Raw genomic sequence first — 22989 nt, forward strand, 5'->3', positions numbered from 1 at the left:
AAAATACTTTTACTGGAAAAAGAGATAGAGTTTGTAACTGCTATAGTGCAATTTTTTGGAATAATAACACATTTTTGAAACGTAAAGCGGCATTTACCAGCAGAAGGCAACAGAGCAATTGTGGCACATATTGCAGCTACAGCAGTCTGCAGTCTGCATCTGTGAATGTGTCTCGGGGGCAGTTTCATAACTGGGAGAAAGCATCCAGCCGCCGCGCGCCATGAGGTAACAGGGATATATCACTGGCACCAGCACACAACCGGTATCTGGTACCGGCACTGGTACACTGGTACTGGTATTGTACCGTCGCACATCCATCTTTCACTGACGGCGAAAAGAAAGTCGTGCCAACTATTAATCAATCATTCCAAAGAATTATGTTTGCGTGGGAAAATCAAAATTCAATTTCTCCTGTGACTAATCATAATTTCTTAATTCACTTGATTTGCTTCTCAAAAGCTCCCCATTTCATGTTAATTACATCTTAGATCAACTAAACTATATGAATATGATAATTTTGTCAGTGGTAACCTTACATGCAATACCTTAAAACCATATTTTTTATGAATATTGAATAATAATGATATAGATTATTATACATTTAAGGTCAGGATGCGAGAGCAATTTGAAGTATATAAGAAAACAACACAGACGAACTTGGCCTGAGATTAGAAATACACAGGCGAACTTGGCCTGAGATAGAAATCCACAGACGAACTTGACCTGGGATATATTTTCTTTCTATTTTATACATTTTATACGTTATGTTTTCAGTTTACATTAACTGAAGATGTCTTAATCAGCGAAAATGCTTTTGATTTTAAATTATATTGTGGAAGTAATAAAAATGTCTTTTGTATTAAGACCCCCACCAACACTAGCATGGCTGTTGGATAATCAATTTCTTTTGTGGGAATTTTCTCTATGGATTTATGATAAATTGGGTTGTGTGCTTATAGAATGTGAGTTAATTCTCGGCTCGTGGACTGTTTGATTCAGTTTCAGGCATAATTGAGAACATTTGAAGCAAAGTTGTTTCATAAAAATGTTAATACCCCTCTCATGTAATATTAGTTATTGTTTATTAATAGTTGTTGTCGTGACTAATCTGTTCACCTGAATCTGGTGAAGCATGGCTTTTAACATATGTAACTAATTGAGCATGCTATAAGTAAAAAATGTTCTTTTCCAGATGAAGAGCCGGGGGCGAGGTTTGTCGGCAACGATACATACAGAGACCACTTCACACTTCTGCAGAGAGAGCACACGTCAGTCCTCATCGGAGCGAGGTAATAACACCACCAGTCCTCCCAGTTCCGATTTTCCGAACTTGAAGTCTCTTCTTGGAAGTATTTTACTGAAATTTCTATGAAGGCAAACTCTAATAAATCTTATTTTGGTCCCATCCTAGAAACAAAAGAAAATCTTTTATGTACTGTATTGATAATAAATTGTATTTCCCAAAAAATAGCAAAAGTAATGGTTTTTTGTTTTGGGCTCTTTTTGTAAAAATAAACCTAAAGCTATAGAGTAAAATTGATGTTTATAGTAATACAGTATATGTGAAAACAATCATCACAGTGGTGTAACTAAGGGTTGATGAGGGGGATAGAATACCTTCAAAAGTCCTAAAATAAAATAGAAAATATACGTATTTCAATGCAATACAACTTTTTTTAGTTTGAGGTAGGCCAATTTAATTTACTTAAATTTAGATTTATTCACATTTATTCTAAAAATCTCTTTAATCAGATTCATTTTCCCAAAAGTAAACTCCTAGTTATGCCGCTGAATAATTATAAAATCGTTATAAAACAAATCATGTAACAAAAGCCAAAAAATGAATTGAGCATTCATTGAAGAATGTGCTGTATGATGATATGAATGAATTTTCTATTTACCCACGTTTCCAACACTTAAGTGTAAGACTCATACTAGTCGTACTATAGTAAAAACATAGCACAGTACTGTAGTTGGAAAGGAACTAAGAATATAATCAAGCGCGTTGTGTTCCATTTATTCTGCAGTAGTTATATGAAAACAGAAATAGAAATTTCTTTATTTGCAATTTTACAATATACAAAAGGCAAAGTTACATAGGATTACAATGAAAGTTTTACAAGTCCCAGTCGCATAGGTTGACCTCTCCGGAGTAATACTGTAATAGAAAAATAGTACAGTACTGTAGGTAGAAGAATATAATCAAGCGCATTGAGTTCCATGTATTCTACAGCAAAGTTCCATACAGATACAATGAAAGTTTTACAAGTCCCAGTCCCATAGGTAGACCTCTCTCCCACACCATGAATACATTGTTCGTGTTCCAACTTGTTCAAGCCCCATTCCACTCTATGCAATCATATTTTCTAATAACATTTCGTTTGGCAATTTTTGTAATTTCCAGCTATTTAAATTTTGTATACGCTTTTAAGAAATTGTTTATTTCTTTGCCCGTATTTTAATCCGTTTCTGATTATTTTCTTCTTTTTGTTTTCTCACCTTAAAAAATGTGATCTTAATATAAAATATTTGAATACTTAATTAATTTATTAATTTGTAGCATTTACAATTAATCGTAACTATCCTTTTAATCCACCTAAAAATTAGCAAATAGTTAAAATTAATTCCAAGCTAATATTTTTTTACCTTAATTAGCTTGGGCCTTACCTAAACAGGTAGAAATGATAAACTGCAGGCAACAATTTTTCTAGCATACTCATATGATATACATGTGTGACACATTGCTAATCTTGCAGTGTAATATCATATATGATATCTTAGTGGTATGATAATCATACCATATCTCTTAGGGATAAATATAGCTGATAATGTTCACTGACAATGAGCAAGTCTCATTTTGTTAGTGTGAGAATATTCTTAAAAATTCTCTTGTAGATTTCAGTTTTGTCGTAAAATATGTTTTTTGGGCTGCGCCATTTCTAGAAGACAATTTTGTTTTTTGGTTACAACAAAAAGTCCTTGATTACAAAAGTTTATTATAAATCGTAGTTTTTATTTTTGGAATGAATGATCATAATGTAGATCTTGTATAAGGTTAATTATTGGGTGTTTATGAGGTATATAGTATGTACCAAAATCTTGTATAAGGTTCATTATTGGGTGTGTATGAGGTATATAGTATGTACCAAAATCTTGTATAAGGTTCATTATTGGGTGTGTATGAGGTATTTAGTATGTCCCAAGATCTTGTATAAGGTTCATTATTGGGTGTGTATGAGGTATTTAGTATGTACCAAAATCTTGTATAAGGTTCATTATTGGGTGTGTATGAGGTATTTAGTATGTCCCAAGATCTTGTATAAGGTTCATTATTGGGTGTGTATGAGGTATATAGTATGTACCAAAATCTTGTATAAGGTTCATTATTGGGTGTGTATGAGGTATTTAGTATGTCCCAAAAGGTCTTGTATAAGGTTAATTATTGGGTGTGTATGAGGTATATAGTATGTACCAAAATCTTGTATAAGGTTCATTATTGGGTGTGTATGAGGTATTTAGTATGTACCAAAATCTTGTATAAGGTTCATTATTGGGTGTGTATGTGAGGTATATAGTATGTACCAAGATCTTGTATAAGGTTCATTATTGGGTGTGTATGAGGTATTTAGTATGTCCCAAGATCTTGTATAAGGTTCATTATTGGGTGTGTATGAGGTATATAGTATGTCCCAAGATCTTGTTTAAGGTTCATTATTGGGTGTGTATGAGGTATATAGTATGTATCTTGTATAAGGTTCATTAGTGTATGAGGTATATAGTATGTCCAAAGATCTTGTATAAGGTTCATTATTGGGTGTGTATGAGGTATATATAGTATGTCCCAAGATCTTGTATAAGGTTCATTATTGGGTGTGTATGAGGTATATAGTATGTACCAAGATCTTGTATAAGGTTCATTATTGGGTGTGTATGAGGTATATAGTATGTCCCAAGATCTTGTATAAGGTTCATTATTGGGTGTGTATGAGGTATATAGTATGTCCCAAGATCTTGTATAAGGTTCATTATTGGGTGTGTATGAGGTATTTAGTATGTCCCAAGGTCTTGTATAAGGTTAATTATTGGGTGTTTATGAGGTATATAGTATGTACCAAAATCTTGTATAAGGTTAATTATTGGGTGTGTATGAGGTATTTAGTATGTCCCAAGGTCTTGTATAAGGTTAATTATTGGGTGTTTATGAGGTATATTTAGTATGTCCCAAGATCTTGTATAAGGTTCATTATTGGGTGTGTATGAGGTATATAGTATGTCCCAAGATCTTGTGTAAGGTTCATTATTGGGTGTGTATGAGGTATATAGTATGTCCCAAGATCTTGTATAAGGTTCATTATTGGGTGTGTATGAGGTATATAGTATGTCCCAAGATCTTGTATAAGGTTCATTATTGGGTGTGTATGAGGTATATAGTATGTCCCAAGATCTTGTATAAGGTTCATTATTGGGTGTGTATGAGGTATATAGTATGTCCCAAGATCTTGTATAAGGTTCATTATTGGGTGTGTATGAGGTATATAGTATGTCCCAAGATCTTGTGTAAGGTTCATTATTGGGTGTGTATGAGGTATATAGTATGTCCCAAGATCTTGTATAAGGTTCATTATTGGGTGTGTATGAGGTATATAGTATGTCCCAAGATCTTGTATAAGGTTCATTATTGGGTGTGTATGAGGTATATAGTATGTCCCAAGATCTTGTGTAAGGTTCATTATTGGGTGTGTATGAGGTATATAGTATGTCCCAAGATCTTGTATAAGGTTCATTATTGGGTGTGTCTTTACCTGAATACATAAAAGTAGTTCTTTTAATACACATCCTTTTTAAAAAGTTTCGAGTTGTTGAAAGTTAGCCAATAAGATTTCAAAAAGACGGAATGTGTAACTTAAAAAACTGTACTGACAAAAGATTTTTCAACCCGCAAATTGTAAAAACGTTAATGATACTGTAATAATGAGCACAGTATTACATCTGTCAGAAATATAATTAGTACATGTGTACATATTTCAAAATACATATGGTTAGAGTATTTAAATGTAAAAATTTTTCAAATATTGGTGGAGTATTGGTTCACATAAATCATTCTGTTTTATATGTACCAAAATGAAAACTGTGCAAATCTTAAGAGCCTTTTTTGGGGTTGCTTCTGATTTCTTACAAAATAATTGTTCGGGTTGAATTATATATGGAATAAAAAACAACCAACCTTCAAACAAAGGGTGGACCTTACAATTTGAATGTTCAATCAATTTTCTTCATTGTCTGACAATGACGAGAGCTCTAAATAAAATTAACAAGAGTGACAGTATTGTTTGATGATTACAAATCAAAGCGAGTCGGCCTAATCCAGCATAAACGAGTGTGAAGGGAGATGATTGCTGGGCGAGATCGCTGCGGCGGCGAACAAGTGAAGGTTAATTAAAGAGCAGTTGCAGAAGCAAACAATAGATGGCAGCTATTAGAGTGACTGGCAAAACCAGGCGGCACAATGCTTCATTAGAGGAGTCACTGGCCTCGGTTTACCTGTGGTGATGTTGATGGTGGTGGTATTACACTTTCAGAGGTTGGTAGCATGGTACCTAGGTGTTTCGGGTTCGCCATGCTGAAGAATTTGACATGTCCTGACATATCCGTCAATTTGAGTCTTGTGAATTCATTACAAATATGGTCGGATGCTCCTATCTCGCATATGTTCAACTTTCCGAACATTTTTTTCAGTGACTATTAAGGTGTAACACTCTAAATTTCTAAATCTGTTTTATACCGAGGAACACTTTTCCAAGTTTTAAAAGACATAACTTTTCAAGAATCGCACTTAAATCTAAGACTTGTGGGTATTGTGAGTACTACACTAATGTCTTAAAACATTCCGTTCAGTGCTTTGGTTATAAAATAAAAACTACTCATTTGAGTTTAAACATTTTGGTCTTATTTTAAAGCTAAAAATGCACGGAACAAAAATATAGCAAACAAACAAAAATACATATTTTGAGCTCAATAATCATCCCCATACTAATCCTAAGATTGCAAAAAATCTTAAAATTGATTAGTTCTGTCCTTGTATACCTTTTTACTAACTTGGGAATTTTCTGAAACTGTGAAAATGGTCTAACTAAAGAATAGTGACAAGTACGAGTTTTGTACTATGTAAGAGTGTAAGTGTCAGAATGTGTGTTGTAGATCGCTGTTACAAAATAACCACTCAACTTTGTTCTTAAAAATAGGTTACAACTTAGTAGCAAATTATGGTAATTAGTATAAAAACAAAGAACAAAACATCGTAAAGAAATATTTACAATAATTGAGGATAGATAGAATTAAAATAAATCCAATAAAATAATTTTAACTATATATCTGTTTAAAAAATAAATGAACATTTTCAGTACAATCTAGATAGTTGGAATAAAGGTAAGAAGAAGTTTACAGAGTTCCTTGCTCAAGCTTTGACATAAAGATGGTAGGAGTTAGATAACAAGAACCATTAACTCCTGTATTGGCTCTTCTACATTTTATTAATATTTCATGACCCAGTCCCTTCCTCCTGCCTTTATATCCACTCAGTTTCTTATCTGGTTCCTTTCCACTCAGTTTCTTATCTGGTTGCTCTGTTGACTTCAGTCCTGAAGCAGAGATGTTTTGGGTGGGTACAAGAATGAAAGCTGAGATTGTAAACTCATTTTATAAACTGTATACTTAGAGATTTCAATTTTGATTCCAGATTTTCAGAAGTTGGTTAAGGACCTTTTTTACACCAACCCCTTGTTCCTTAGTTCTTGTAAAAATATTGTCTATCCAATTTTAACATTTTAATTTTAATTTTAAAAGACTATTTTCGTTTCAATTTTATAATTGTTTAATAAAATTATGTATAGATTTCATCTATTGTATTTATTAAATACATTATATTATAATTCTGCAAAATTTTGATGACAAGCGAAGAGCGAATGTGGACATTGTGATGTCATTACAGTGTTGATCACAGCCTTGTGATCAGTGATCAAAATGGGACTGTTAGAATAATCTGTAAGCTTTTCAATTAAAATGGGACTCTCAGAGTTATGTTTCTTCTTCTATTAAAGTACAACAATCGGGATAATCTGTTTTTTCATCTATTAAAATTGGACTGTTTGAATAATAAGTTTCTGTATCAGTGAAAGTCAATTTAAATGAGTCATCAGCATAACCTTGTTTATTCATCAATTAAAACAGGACCATCAGAATAATAAGCTTCCTGGTTAATTAAAATCAATTGAAATGGAACTGGCAGAATAGTAAGTTCTTTGTCAGTTAATATGGAGCATCAACACAGTTTCTTCATGAATTAAAAAAGGTTTTCGATTCTGTTGCAGAAACTACCTGTACAATGTCAGTTTGGTCAACATGACAGAGTTTGCGCACCAGGTGAGTAGAATAAACACAATAATTATTTTACTGTGAGGATCTGTAACAATGCAGGCTGAATAGAAAAATGCAACATTTGATACTGGTTATCATAGCTATAAATGATGTCCAAATTATATACTTTTTTTTGGTTTGATAATGTCTTAAATCTTGGTTTATGGTGTATTATCCAAATTAAAGGAATATAGAATTAAACTGGAAGAATTTGTGTTCCTATTTTTGAATATAAAACAAACAATATCGACAATTTGTGCATTTATTACGTCCAATAACATTAGGGTATAATTATTGGAGCAGAATCATGAAACATTAAAATCTTAAAATGTAAAATACAAGTTCTGATTTCTTAACATTCAAATACTACAATTTTAAACCAAAACGTTTTGGTTCTATAATTAAATATAACTATCAAACTGAAGAAATTATTTAGATATATCAATTTGTGTTCTTGGAGAAGTTACTCTCAGAAAGAAAATATAGTCTACTTAACAATCATCAAAAGTCAATTTTTCTCAATTGAAGATTTTGTTTGAACTGTGACATGTTGTCAATTGATCGTTTCTTTTGCAGAGGATATCATGGAACCCCTCTGGTGCTCACCGGGAACTCTGTTTCCTCAAAGGCAAATCAGAAGTAAGTATTAGACTGAGTTAATTAAGTAACAATTAAATTTAATAAACCTGGGTAGTACTCACCAGTAATTGAGTGTTTTGAACTCGCAGTGCCAGATTTGTAGACCCTCCATTGGTGAGACATAAATTTCTGAGTTTATGTAGAGGAACAATATTTTGGCAAATGAAGGTAACAAAGATTGTTGAAGACGAATTTGTTAAAGGTTTACTTAAAATGTATAAATAATTTCTAAATATTTTTGAAACATTTTCTCATTAAGATAGAATTGGTTAAATTAATTTGACAAGAATTAAGTTTTTTATATTAGTGTAAAGTAAGTAGACAGCTCTTTTGTTCCACTTTTCAAATAAATAAACATTGCGGTAGTTCGAATCTTGATATTTCAGTGGAACTTGGAACTAAATTAATTACAGTATGGTAGTATATTTTACCAACCATATAAACTTTACATAAAGCTTAGTGTTTTACTCATCATTGTTTTTCCTCTTATTTGTATTGAAATTGTTAAACCTCTAATTTCAATTTCATCTATTGAAGTTTTGTCCATATAATACCAAAGTGCAAGTTTTGTGTACCTATTAGTGTCCTAAACTTAATACAAAACATTTTATATACATAAATAAATCTTTATTGTCAGAAACGTTTCACATATAGCACAGCTATACAACAGATGACATTGTCAGATATAAGCTACACTACTCTTGTATGAGTAAATCCAAACAACCAAACCATACATTACAATAAAACACTAAGCAGGAATAAAACAAATACAATATCTTCAAAGAATCATAGATACTTCTGTAACGTAACATATTTGTATTTGTGTGTCTAACGGCCATTTATAATGTTTCAGCATGATTGCCACAACTACATCAGGATAGGTGCTCGCGTGGACGAGGACCACCTGTTGGTGTGCGGCACCAACGCCTACAAGCCTCTCTGCCGAACTTACAGGATAGGGGTGAGGACACTGTAGTTGTGTAGTGTAACAAGCCTCTCTGCCGAACATACAGGATAGGGGTGAGGACACTGTAGTTGTGTAGTGTAACAAGCCTCTCTGCCGAACATACAGGATAGGGGTGAGGACACTGTAGTTGTGTAGTGTAACAAGCCTCTCTGCCGAACATACAGGATAGGGGTGAGGACACTGTAGTTGTGTAGTGTAACAAGCCTCTCTGCCGAACATACAGGATAGGGGTGAGGACACTGTAGTTGTGTAGTGTAACAAGCCTCTCTGCCGAACATACAGGATAGGGGTGAGGACACTGTAGTTGTGTAGTGTAACAGGCCTCTCTAGACCTCTAGACATGCCTGCACAGAGCCGTTGGAGGCCAACCGTAACGTTGCAGCCAGCCAAGCGTTCAGTGCAGTAGCGCAGGCAGACTGTTTACTCCATCCACAAGTTAAAAGTGTTTAAAAATCCACTCCGAGATTGTAAAAACAGTGAATACAAATTCAGCTACTGAATTCTTGAGATAAATCAGCTGCAGCAGTTGTAGCTAGGTATACAAATATATTTGAGGATGGAGTTGATAAACAAGGGCTATCCAGCAAGTAACTTACATTTTGAAATGAAATAACACCAATACAGTGACTGAATTTTATATTCACGTCTCATTTAAGTTTTAGCTGTATTTTTGCTGACTCCTTAAAAAAATGAACCAGTTTAAAAAATTAAAGAGAATCAAAAAATAAATTAGAGATAGTTACCACTTTAAGAAAGTACATTTGGTACCAAAGTCTGGTTTTTGGTTTTTACCATATTTTAACTACACTTAGTAGCTACACTGTACCTGCCAGCTACAAAGTACCTGTCACAGTCAATGTGTAAAGAACGTACCCATTTAATATGATACTTATTGTAAGATACCATATAATAATACATCACGTTTGATCTAAAAATATGTATCACATAAAATCAATAGCAATTTGTGAATGTATACAGTTTTATCTGTAGTATTTAGTGATATTAAACATTTTGCACCTGGTACTTAAGTAAAAAATATTTTCCTAATCAAAGAAAGAATTTTTAAAACTTGTGTACAGTATATATTTTTTATTATTACTTTAAATATATAAATTTGCTTATAAAAAGGTATTTTTAATATTACATAGTTTGTTTCTGTGCAATTAGTTTTACAACCATTAATTGTTTTTAAAAAAACAAGGGAGTTACTGGCAAAAATGTAAAATAGTGCAGAACAAGCTAGATATATTCTGGTATTATTCTTTAATCCTTGAGTAAAAGTTACTGGTATTCTTCAGACGCAATGAAGAATGTTTGTCTGGTACCCACAGGGCTAAAATTATATTTGATCCAAGTGCCTTAACAAGAAGTAAACTCTGTAACCCCTGAAGTGACTGAATCTTTGTCTGTTGTCCAGCACGAGGGGGTGGTGGAGCACAAGAAGGAGATCGAAGCCCAAGGCAGGTGTCCGTACGACCCCGCACACAACAGCACAGCTGTTTACGCAGGTAGTGTAGCGTTTATACGTGTAACCGCACGAGTTTAGGTCGTGATTGAGAACTGATTCCGGTTCTACACGAGGACAATCTGTTAGATTATATAATTTCATCACTATTTAAAATTTACTTCTTAATATAATATTACTGTGTTTTAACTGTACATTTTATTCATGGTTTTGCTGAAAAATCAATCGTTTTAACAACTATCAAAAGTTACTATTATTCACCACTATTTGTCACAAATTGACTGAATAATTGTTAATTGAATAATAATGTTTTGTGACTAATAGTGACATTGTTTTGTTTTCAGATTGTGTGTTCCAATAAATTATTATTTAGAACTAAAAGTCAGTCATTCTTGTATTCTTGAAAAGAAAATTAAACAAAGGATTCAAAGGATAAAATTGTCACATGATTGAAAATAGCGTAAACCATGCTTATATGAAAATTATATTTTAAAAGAATTGGTTTTTAATTCACATAAAAATAAACTTGAAAGCATTCAAAACCACACATTGTTATTACTCTATGGTGAAGAAGTAGTGAATACAATTTCTAATATGTAAAGCAAGCATGGTTTTGTTATATTTTGGCAGAAAATAGATTTATGTTTTGCTCATTTACAGATGGACAGTTATACACGGCAACGGTGGCAGACTTCTCAGGGCTGGACCCCCTGATCTACCGGGAGCCTCTCAGGACAGAGAGGTCTGACCTCAAACTGCTCAATGGTAACCAACATTTTGTGTTTTTTCTGATAGTACAGGGAGCGGCAAAATGATCTGACGGTTTTCGCTGCCGCGCTGTCAAGCGAGTAACTGGTGGGGGGGTGGTGGGGATAGGGGCGTGGCAGAGCCTACGTGCGGACATTTTTAGTAGCCATGGAGCAGTGGACGGCTGAGCACCGTGCGTTCGTTGTGGAAGCATTTTTTTAAAGTGGCGATAGTGTTGTTGCTGTTCAGCGGCAGTTCCACAGACGTTTTAATGTGGCTCCAAGAGGGAAAGTGCCAACTCGAAACACCATTTTGCTGTGGGTGGGTAACTTTAGAGCTACCGGTTCAGCTTTAAAATGAAAATCAACAGGCCGTCCAAGGTCAGCCCGGACGCCAGAGAACGTCAAGAGAGTGAGAGGAGCTGTGGAAGCCAGTCCTCGGCGGCCTGCACGTAAACAAGCTGCAGCTCTGCAGATGTCTGACCGCTCGTTAAGAAGAATATTAAGGTACGACCTGCACTTTCATCCGTACAAAATGGCTATCGAGCAACAGTTGAAGCCCAGTGATTATGCAAAACGCATTGAATTTTCAGAGCAAATGATTGATTTGCTTACAGATGAAAGAATTCTCATTATGAGCGACGAAGCTCATTTTCATTTGAATGGTTATGTTAATAAGCAGAATTTCCGATATTGGTCAGAAAACAATCCAGAAGAACTGCATGAACGACCTCTTCACAGTCCCAAGGTCACTGTGTGGTGTGGCGTAACAAAAAATTCTGTTATAGGCCCATACTTTTTTGAAGAGAACGGTCTAACTGTAACCGTCAATTCACAACGATACCTGACTATGTTGAAAAACTTCCTGATCCCCGAAATACGCATAAATCGCTTCAACCGCCACAGAATTTGGTTCCAGCAGGATGGGGCAACTGCCCACACAGCCAATATGGTAATAAACTTCTTAAGAAGCAAGTTTCGTGGCCGAGTCATCTCGCGTTTCGGGGACATTGCGTGGCCACCTCGCTCCTCGGATCTCAGCATCTGTGACTTCTTCTTGTGGGGACTGCTGAAATCTAGAGTATACACAAACAAACCCCGCACATTGGATGAACTGAAGGAAACCATACGCCAAGAAATAGCCAACCTCTCTCCTGAAATGTTAGGGAAAGTGCTTGACAATTTCAGTGCAAGATTGGAAGAATGCATCGCCAAAGACGGACATCATTTGAAAGACGTTATATTCAAATCTTAAACGGATCAACTCGCCCTTTTTTGGTTATTTTTATAAATGTTCATAAATACCAATCTGAAATCTGCAATAAAACACTTTGTACCACTTTAAACGTTTGAGTTGTTTACATTATAAAACCGTCAGATCATTTTGCCGCTCCCTGTATTATAATAATATCTTCAAGATAACGTCAAGACATGCATTTCTTACGCAGCATTTGCTAGTCTAACAAAAAATTTACTTTCTTAGATTGCTTTCTATAAACCTCTTGAGAAGTAGCTGAAAGTGGTTCCAAAAGAGTACTAACGGATTTAACAGTCCATCATGGGCTGGTTCAAATAATCAATATTGCTGCTGTTTACGTTCTCTAGTGGCGTTCTTACGTAGTAGTATTTTGACTACAAAACTATTGCTGTAAGGTGCTGGTCCCTAGTGACAGAATATATCGCACAGAATATATAGACACAGCTTTGCCGCTAAATGTCCTGTCATGTTTATGCGCGAACTCCTTTATAGGCTATTCTCAGCTATTGTACTGGGGCAAATATGACCTTTTTGTGATTACTGTGGTAAAATGAGTGGTTATCTGAACTAAAGTTGCTCCCAATTTTTTCTAAAATATTCGAAAAAGTGGTTTATGATCAGCTTTTAAAACACCTAGAGTCTAATGAACTGTTGGACAAACAACAACATGGCTTTCGTCGTGGAAAATCAACAATAACGGCCGGTATAGAATTTATCCAGTCCATTATTGACTCAGTTGATAAAAGAGAAAAAGTAATTGGGATATTTTTGGATCTTACCAGAGCATTTGATAGTGTCAGTCATGTAAAGTTAATAAGGAAATTAAACAGCTTCGGTATATATGGAAAGGAGCAAACGTGGTTTGATTCCTATTTAACAAATAGAAAACAATATGTAGAAATAGAAGAAACCATTTTTCACAATAAAAATCATTATGTGAGGGCTCATAGAACAGCTGCAGACACTACGGCATGGTGTGCCCCAGGGGTCTATCCTGGGTCCTCTATTGTTTTTTATGTTATATAGGAGGTTTGCCAGGGGTGATGGAGGGGTTGGATGGTGGCGTGTGTCTGTATGCTGATGATTCAAATGTTTTGTTTTCTGGTCAGAAGCTTGAGAATATTGAAATTTCATCATATATTGGTCTAACTAGGATTAAGGATTTTTTTGACAAAAATAATCTTTTATTAAATTCAGATAAATCTAATTATATTTCTTTTTCTACAAAGCAATCCAGATCAAATTTAAACTGTGACATTTTTCTAGACAATGACAGACTTAAACAAGTAGACCACACAAAGTTTTTAGGACTTATAATAGATAAAAATTTAGCTTGGGATAAACATGTAGATCATGTTACTAAGAAGATGTCTACTGGTCTATATGCATTGCGACAAATGGCAAAAATTAGTAATTTACATACACTTAAATTAATATATTTCTCTTTGATCCATTCACATTTAGCTTACGGAATAAGCATTTATGGAGCAACAACAATAAGTAATTTAGATAGGCTTTTGGTCCTACAAAAAAAATCTTTGAGAATAATGACAAATTTAAGATATACAGATTCTGTTAAACATATTTTTTCTGAACTTGGAATTCTGACAGTATATGGTTTATACATATTTGAATCAATAATTTATGTAAAACAATTTTTTGATCCGATACTACAAACCAATAAACATACATATAATACCCGTTTTAATAGACATATCGATCAACACAATCTTGAATTTTACAAAAAGAAAACATATTACAGAGGTGTTAGATATCTACATAATTTACCAACAAAATTTATAATGGAAACAAATCTGTTAAAATTTAAAAAAGAAGTCAAAGATTATTTAACTAATTTGTCTCTATATTCTTTTGAGGAATATTTCAATACAAAAACCAATTAATTCATTTAAAGAAGAATTGAAGATAAATTGTTGAGATGTTACGATTGTATTTTTTTTACTTATATTTTAAAATTAATATTAGTATTTAGTTTCATTGTAGTGACGCTATTCTTTGTACCTTGTACATATTACAGAATAAAGTAGTTTGACTATGACTATGACTAAAGTGATCGTATACAAGCACATGCAATAAAAAATCCTTCTTTTAGGTGTGAGCATGAAAGAAAGGAACTAATTTATTATGAGTGCAATAATTGTGAATTTTAATGCCTAGATGGTGCAAATAAGGTGTATAAGGCAAATAATAAAGATGGTGTTATAATATTTCAATACATTTGGAATGAATATAACTATTACATGTTCTTTACTCTCTGGAGTCCATTAATGATAGTTTTTCTTACTCTAGTAGACCCGTCAGTACTCATCAACAGGTTAAAAGAGAGGCTCATCCACTTTCTAGTCTTACTCTGCCATCGTAGGAATTCTAATCAAATATAAAAAGAAGAATCAATACAAAACAAGGTAAAGCGCTACTTTTGTATTATACCATACAAATCCCCATCCCTTTCAGGTGAAAAGAAAGTGTTGTATACAAACAGCAATTATCTTCATTACTTTATAAACTTAATTTCTGAGCTTGAATTTAAGTATTACCTCAAGGAATATTTTTCGTTTTCCGCCAGAATTGTGGGGTGCTACTGAAGTCCTCACTGAGGCCTAAGGGAATTTCTGATCGGTACTTTTTCTAGCTCAGATCACTCAAATCATCAACAAACACTTCTACAGCACAGGCAAACCATCGTAATTTCTACCATTAAGATTTCTATAGTTAAAATTTGTAGTCAATACATACTGTTATTTGTGAACAAAAAAGTAGAAATGTTATCGCTTCTGCTGAAAAACTAAGACACAAATAAAAACCTTAATCTTTTTGATCATATAATAGTCAAACTAATGAGCTTTTATAAAATTTGTTAATACAATGTGAACACGAGTTATTAATGTGGAGGGAGAGCTTATTATATTAATACATTTTCCAAATTGTTGCTGTTGCAGAAGCGTATTGCACATTTCGCTTATAAATATTGTACTACAGTTACAGTTTTAGATAAGGGCATTAGAATAGATTTGTCTGATTGAGACAGGCGTCAGTTTCGTGCACACCTCTACAGATATCTTCAGAATAAGCACTTGTAAAGATAACAGGAGAAAAATTGGTAGATAAATAGTGTCATCTTTTACCAAGAAACACTATGATTGGTTTTCAGGTTAAACAATGTGTCTGTTTGGGAAAATGAATAATTTTGTTATTTGATGTGCATAAGCAAAATAAGAGAGTAACGGGCAAAAGAGAAAATTGTGTTTGATTGTCAGTCTGCACGATTACATTACTGGGCAATCCAAAAGGATTTTATGAAAAGTTAAGTCTACACATTTGTTTTGTTCTATATAAGTATAGAACATGTTTATGTTTAGACAAAAACATTATTATGAGGAAATGAAAATTTATTTTACTATTTTAAAATGAAAACTTAACATAAAATTTTTGTTTATGTTCATTAATGTTTAACATTTGAGGGAAATGTATGAACAAGTTCTACATTTATTCTTAGTTGGTTTATTAATTGCCAAGAATATATGCGTGTTACCAGCCAAAAACTCTATAAGGAACACTGCAATCCATAAAGTATTTTAATTGGAGTGTGATTCTGTCTTTACACTTCTTAATTCAAATATCAGCTATTTAATAAACTTGAATTCAGGTGAAGTTCAAACCAAGTCCTAAATTCTTATTGTAGGTTAAGTTGTACATCACTTAAAGATCTTAATTAATGAGATGGAAATGATAATGCAGTGGATAAAGTGTTCATTTTAAAATTAAGCCATTTTCAGGTGTTATAAGCTATTTAAAATCTTATAAAAAAAATCCATTTATGTTTTTACTGTAGGTGGACTTCTATTCATTCTTAGCCTGATTTAATTAATTATAGAGGATGACCTATACATGTATTGTTTCTTAATTCAACTTTCATAAAAAGGGCAAAAAAGTGCCTTTTACAGGAACAATGGTCACTCTCTTAAAATCTATGTATGTGTTTGAGCACATTCTTATACCTTTTACTGGAAAATTTGATTAAATATAATCTCTTGCTGTTTCAGACCCTAATTTCGTGAGTTCAATGGTGTACAGCGACTATGTCCTCTTCTTCTTCCGAGAGGCAGCGGTGGAGTACATGAATTGTGGGAAGGTGAGGCAAACATTATTTTATATTATAAGAGGCATTAAAGTGTTTAAAAATGGGTTGTAAAATATTTCTTCATAGTGGAAAAATGTATTTCTAATCTTTCTTAAAACAAAATTATATGTAATATGTCAAACGTATTTAATTATTATTATCTATAGGCTATATATGAAATTCATACACACACATATATATATATATATATATATATATATTTGACGTATGCTTTAAATAATAAATTACTGTATATACATAGATTCTCTGAAATATTCCACATATTAATTCTCAATTTAAGTCTTGTTTTCCATTTTTTTTTTTAACAGAACTAAATATGATACCTAATGCAAACAGACACAATCTTTGGATGTTTGTATTAATTATGTAAGACGAATATATATATAAAAGATTAATTAAAAAAATTGTTATGTGTCATTTTATATGATAAATATACACTTAATGAGGATTTTTGTACAGTATATCCTCGCCTTTATTATTGTATAAAAATGCATTCATGTAGAATTCAACACACTCTCTTCCACAAGTCAGCAGTTTACATTAATGACAGTGTCTTAGACAGTTTTAATGTTTAATGATACACAAGCACACTGACTTAGCCAGTCTCTCTCCCTATGTGGACAATAATATTATGTAACATAACCGTACAATGTATTCAAAATAAACTTTTTACCTCATGTAAGAACTCCCCAAGATATAATTTCATTTAGTTTTGTTTAAGTTCTTACTTATAAAAATAAAATATTTCATATTTTATTTTATAACTAAGAAAGAATCTATGAAAAACTAAATTAATGATTTCTCAATTAAATGTAAACAATCAATTAAAACAATAGATTTCAAGAAATTTACGTTCTAATATTTTTACTATTTCTTGGATATATGAGTTTATTTTACTAATAAACTCAACCAATGTACCAATTGCATAAACTTCCATTTTGTTTGGTTGGTATAAATGCTACTTATTTGTATATTTATTTGATATATTTAAATTGTATAAGACTGAGTGTTTTAATTGATTGCAAGATGTTATAATCATATCAAAATACTTAAAAGAATAAATGGAGGAAGTATCCTGTATTTTGTATCATAAAAGTGCTTGAAACACCAATAATTGGTTCTTATAATTTTCTGTTTTCCAAGTGTTAAAATTGAATCTATGAATTTTTAAGGTATTAACAAACTCTAACATCATCTTCAACATTTAAGAAACAAATGAAGATTACCAAAATGACTTAGATTTGTACCCAAATACTTGGTAGTTCCAAAGATATATCATAAAGCAAAGGAGGTTAGCCCCTCTTGACTTTAAGGGACATACCCTCAAATTTTTAAATTTTTAGCAAGACAAAATGTAGGTACTGTTGACTCAGACATATACATCAGTTTTATTTTTCTCTATGCTATTGTTAAATAATTTATATAACCAGGATTGCGGACTTTTCGTAATCTGTTTCTAAATTTACTGCATTAGGCAATTACATTAAAACGTAGACATTTTTCTGAAATTTTAAGCTACTTTAATTGTAACATTGTCGTGATGCAACTATAATGAAATATATATATGGTATAGTACTGGTAATCTACATTTATAAAGTGTCATACAACTGTCTACATAGAAATATGAACAGAACAGAACTGATATTCACAGTGGATAATATTTTAAGCTGGTCAGAGGATCACAAGGAGGTTAGTCTGTATCTACCCTGTATCAGCAAGTGTACTGTTGTGTGTCATGTGCCCCTGGTCTCTTGTGCTTGATTGGTGTCATAAATGTCACTGATCGACAGATGTCTTGTCTTGTCGTCTCTATCTCTCTCTCTCTCTCTATCTGGAATGTGATGTGGTTCTGGATCGTCGTATGAGTATTGTATCGCAACGCCTCCGACGTGCGAGCTCTTGATGGATTGATATTTTGATGTTGAAGTCAGTTCCTCCATTTGTGTGTTTGTGTTCAGTTCCTTTCTTTCTCGTTTGTAATTCATTCAATTTCTAAAATGTCTTGGTTGTTATCTATGTTAATTTTTGTTTACACACTTCCCACAAAGAACGATCCAACATGTGTGCTATTGATATTTGTCGAGAAAATTATATTTATCATTGATTAATGTAAATGTTTTAACATCTGATCATTTGCTTTCAATTTTAGTGATATTTAAAAAACTTCATAAAATAAGATTATCAGTCTATCCTGAAACAAGTTTTTAACCGTGTTCTGTCTTTTGATAGAATTTTTAATTTATTGTCAAACTATCTTTATAATGATGTCTTCCAAATATTCAAATACGACTTAAAAACATTTACTTGAGTGACATTTTCAGGAAATGTTCACAAAAGTGCTCATTGCTAGATGAGAGTTGTATGTATCGTTTTTAAACAAATATTTCCACTTTACATTGGATCTCGGTTTCATACAAAAATTGTGTACGAATGAATGTAACCAGAAAAAAGTAAAAGATATTAGCAATTGTAAATTGTAAATTTTAAACCAGTGAGAGAATGCAGCGCGTACTGATGCGGACATTGACTCCAAACTATACAACACATTTATTTTCCTGTTTAAATTATAAGTTTTAACGTGAAAAAATATGTGAATTATTTCAAAATTTGTACATTTTTAATATACTATCAGTTATACACTTTTTAGAACATTTCCTGTGATTTTTCCTATTTAATTGAGTATTATGAGCTATGTTGAAATATGGAATAGGTCAATATTTTTCGTGGTTTAGAAGCCAAACTTTTTTTAATGGTTTAGAGTAAATTTTAAATATTAAGAAAAAAATTTAAGAGAGAACAAATAATTCCATTTATTGACAAAATACACATAATAATGAATTGTTACTAAATCATCAGATTATAGTTTATTTGTTGATGAAATAAATGCTCAGATAAAAGTGTTAATATACTTGTACTGAAAATTGCATTGTATTGTAATTAATGAAATTTTGAATGATTACTAGTTTTTTTATTAAAGTTAAAATATACCTAAATGCTTTTTATCAAATACAATAAATTTATTCAAATAGCATGTAGCCGGTCAAATCAGTTACCCCTTTCATGCATTAACACAATTTTTTACTTTTTTTATTTTGTAAAGAGCATTTTCAAAGAAATAATCAGTCTGCCTTTGCCATCGTTGTTTGTTTTACATAGTATATTAAGCTGTGAATGTGTCACCTTTACCTAGCATCAAAACTGACTCTGGTTGCAGCTACAGCTACCTGCATCGTCCGAGGAATTGCTTTTCTATGTGGTGTGTGTAAACCTTTGCTGTATTGGTTGTTCATTCAATTTTTATGTTATGAAAAAGTGGATTATTTGTGTTTTGGTTTTGGTAAAAATTTTAAATGGGTTAAGTTTTTTTATTTATACAAATCATCATCTACCAATACTATAATATATTTAAAAGGAATGAACATGAACTGAATAGCCTACCCATAATCTTTTGTGGTTTACGAAGTTAAAGAATGACATTATATACAAGTCAGAATCAGTGTCCAGAATTGCTACCTACTCATATACTCAAACAAGGTTCTTTAAGTGCAAAATACGGTGGGTCTCGTCGTAGTTTTTGGTTTACAGCAACACAAATATTATCACTGGATTTGAACTCATATTTTTTCAGAAAGTATGCAAAGTACATTGTAATTTTAAATAGCCAATTAACATAAGAATTGAAGTATAGTATTAGTAAATAGTGGTTACGGATGAGGTCCAGGTAGTTCTACAACACACACATGCTACACACAAATGCAGGAGATTAGGATCGGACGTAATTTCACCCTATTATTTACCTCCACAACCAAACCCAGATTTTGGTTGTTTATAGTTTTATCCTAAAGAGATTAGTATATTTAGACTTTGGACGTCATAAAAAGAAAAATGATAGCAAATAATGTATAATACACTAATATTGTCACAGAGCTTTGCTCAATCTTGAGGCTTAAGATGTTACTGAATAATCCGAGACAGAAGATGGCAGTTGCTGGGTTGTGCGCTTGTGAGTGTGCGAGTGCGTGCGTGCGAGGTGACTACCTGGTCCTTCAGTCGCACTTCTAATTTGCTAACACTAACTTTTCTTTTTCCCAGTAGAAGTAATAACTTTCGGTTAGAGTACTACAAAAGTTATCATGTTTTTTGATAGATAACGAACTATATCCTCCGATATAGCTTGAGTTGAACACCAAGTAGGTTCCCAGATATGTCTCAGCCGTGTGTTTGTGTATCACTGACTGTACTGTCTGTCACAGGTGATATACTCGAGGGTGGCCCGGGTGTGCAAGAAGGATAAGGGAGGCCCTCACCAGTTCGGAGACCGGTGGACATCCTTCCTCAAGTCCCGCCTGAACTGCTCAATCCCAGGAGAGTACCCCTTCTACTTCGACGAGATACGTAAGTGTTATATCAATTGTACATGCAGTTGTAAAATGGGGAATCCAACCGTCCCAGAGCTTTCGTAGTATACAATTTTTTTCCAGATAAGGGTTGCAAGTTTTTTTCTCTGTTCAGTGGTTGCAACTATTTTGTTTAATCACAATAAATCTTATTGTGAACAAATTTGAACTTTTTAGTCATTTTTTTGGTCATGGAAAATTTTAGCTAAGATAATCGCATTGCTGTGTTACACTGTTTTAAACTGATTAAAATACTGCTGAAGCCGTTGTAAGGTTAATAATACATTTTAAGGATAGTACTCTGCAGTGAAAAAATATACTTAATAATAATACACTTATAGTAAAAACTGCAGTACAAAAGTGTTTCTCATTTAAAAGACAGTGATGTGTCATTACAAACTTCCTCCGTCAATTTCTAGTATCTGGTATAAATTCAGACACAATATGTAGAGTTGTGCTTGCAGGTTGATGACTGACATAGAAATCAGTAAGTTATCTGGAATACTGGGAGTTGGGTGCAGTAAATCAATGAATAATAGGAATAAAGAGGTTTAGTGTACAATTTTTGATGAATCCGGATCAAACAACTATCTTAATATGCTAAAGATCATAACAAACATCATTACTTCTTTGTTTCAGAAAATAAAGAAGGAAATTAGGGAATAGTGATAACAGTTTGGTGATGCAATATGGCAAAGAATATTTGTAAATGCTTCAAGACAAAAATAAAGAAAACCCAAGGATTTACTATGCCCAAACACACATTCGAGGCAACACCATTAATTGTATTATAATTGATAACGGAAGAAATACATTGCAGAATAATCTCTACGTACCAAACACAATAAATATATGAACACTGTAAAGCAATAAACATAACAAAAAAAAAGTAATAACAATACTAACAATTACACAGGATTTTTCCATGCATTTGGTTATTGAGATAGTTCCTGTCATTCCTGAAAGGGTAATAGTGTTTCAGATATTTGTTATCGTTATATCTTACAAAAATATAACACTGTGTTAGGCCAATTGAAATCTACCCTCTTTCTCGGGTGTCAAAAAACCCTAAGATATAAGGTTCTACATACACAGAAGCTTAAAACTAAAAAGATGTGGTGATGAACTTGCACTCCAAACTAAGTGTAACAACAAAATATGTTTTACATAAAAAAGTCAAGCTATGCCAGTTGTTTAATACGAGGGCTGTTTTTTTTTTTCAAGTTCCGTTTGTTTCTCCAAATAACCAGCGTAGTGGCGGGAGGCGGGGCTGCGTGTTGTGCAATTGCGCCGCTCCCCCACTACAAACCAACGCCGTTGCCGGCTCCAATCCATCAGTCGTAGCCGAGCTACGGGCGAGTAAAGATGGCCGCTACGATCAATTCTCCCGCCAGTTGTGAGTTGCGAAGTGTGATTCGTTTCCTTCAAGCTGAAGGATGTAGTGCTGCTGAAATCCATCGCAGAATGAGTGTTGTGTATGGTGAACACTGTATGAGTGATAGCGCGATAAGAAAATGGTGTAGGCTATTTGCTGAAGGTCGAACAGACGTCCATGACGAAGGCGGTCAAGGACGCAAGTCGGTCGCTACTGCAAGTTTGGTTGAACGAGTTGACCAAGCGATCCGGGAGAAACGGAGGTTTACAATTGATGAACTTTCTACCGAATTTCCAGCCATTTCAAGGTCTTCCTTGTACAAGATTGTGACCACCGAGCTAGGGTACCGAAAATTGTGTGCCCGTTGGGTACCCAAAATGTTGAGTGAGGATCACAAAACGAAGCGAATGGCGTCAGCCCTAACTTTTCTGACGCGATATGACAACGAGAAAGACAGTTTTTTAAAGTCTATTGTTACTGGGGATGAAACTTGGGTCCTGTATGAAAATCCAGAAACCAAGGAACAATCAAAGCAATGGATGCACACTCACTCCCCTAGCAAGCCCA

The 22989-nt window shown here is 33.2% G+C and overlaps 1 protein-coding gene across 3 annotated transcripts in view; it reads left to right on the plus strand.

Annotated features, from left to right (window-relative positions):
* LOC124355250 (semaphorin-1A-like) overlaps positions 1 to 22989 on the plus strand; it is a 121118-nt gene that overhangs the window by 81168 nt on the left and 16961 nt on the right. For all 3 annotated transcript variants that reach the window (XM_046806295.1, XM_046806293.1, XM_046806294.1), the window contains exons 3-10: positions 1193 to 1289; positions 7368 to 7419; positions 7990 to 8052; positions 8906 to 9013; positions 10437 to 10527; positions 11145 to 11249; positions 16553 to 16641; positions 20904 to 21045. In XM_046806295.1, the coding sequence (XP_046662251.1) occupies positions 1193 to 1289; positions 7368 to 7419; positions 7990 to 8052; positions 8906 to 9013; positions 10437 to 10527; positions 11145 to 11249; positions 16553 to 16641; positions 20904 to 21045 (747 nt within the window). The remainder of the gene's footprint in view (positions 1 to 1192; positions 1290 to 7367; positions 7420 to 7989; positions 8053 to 8905; positions 9014 to 10436; positions 10528 to 11144; positions 11250 to 16552; positions 16642 to 20903; positions 21046 to 22989) is intronic.

The sequence above is a fragment of the Homalodisca vitripennis genome, chromosome 2, assembly GCF_021130785.1.
Source record: "Homalodisca vitripennis isolate AUS2020 chromosome 2, UT_GWSS_2.1, whole genome shotgun sequence".
Taxonomy (NCBI): domain Eukaryota; kingdom Metazoa; phylum Arthropoda; class Insecta; order Hemiptera; family Cicadellidae; genus Homalodisca; species Homalodisca vitripennis.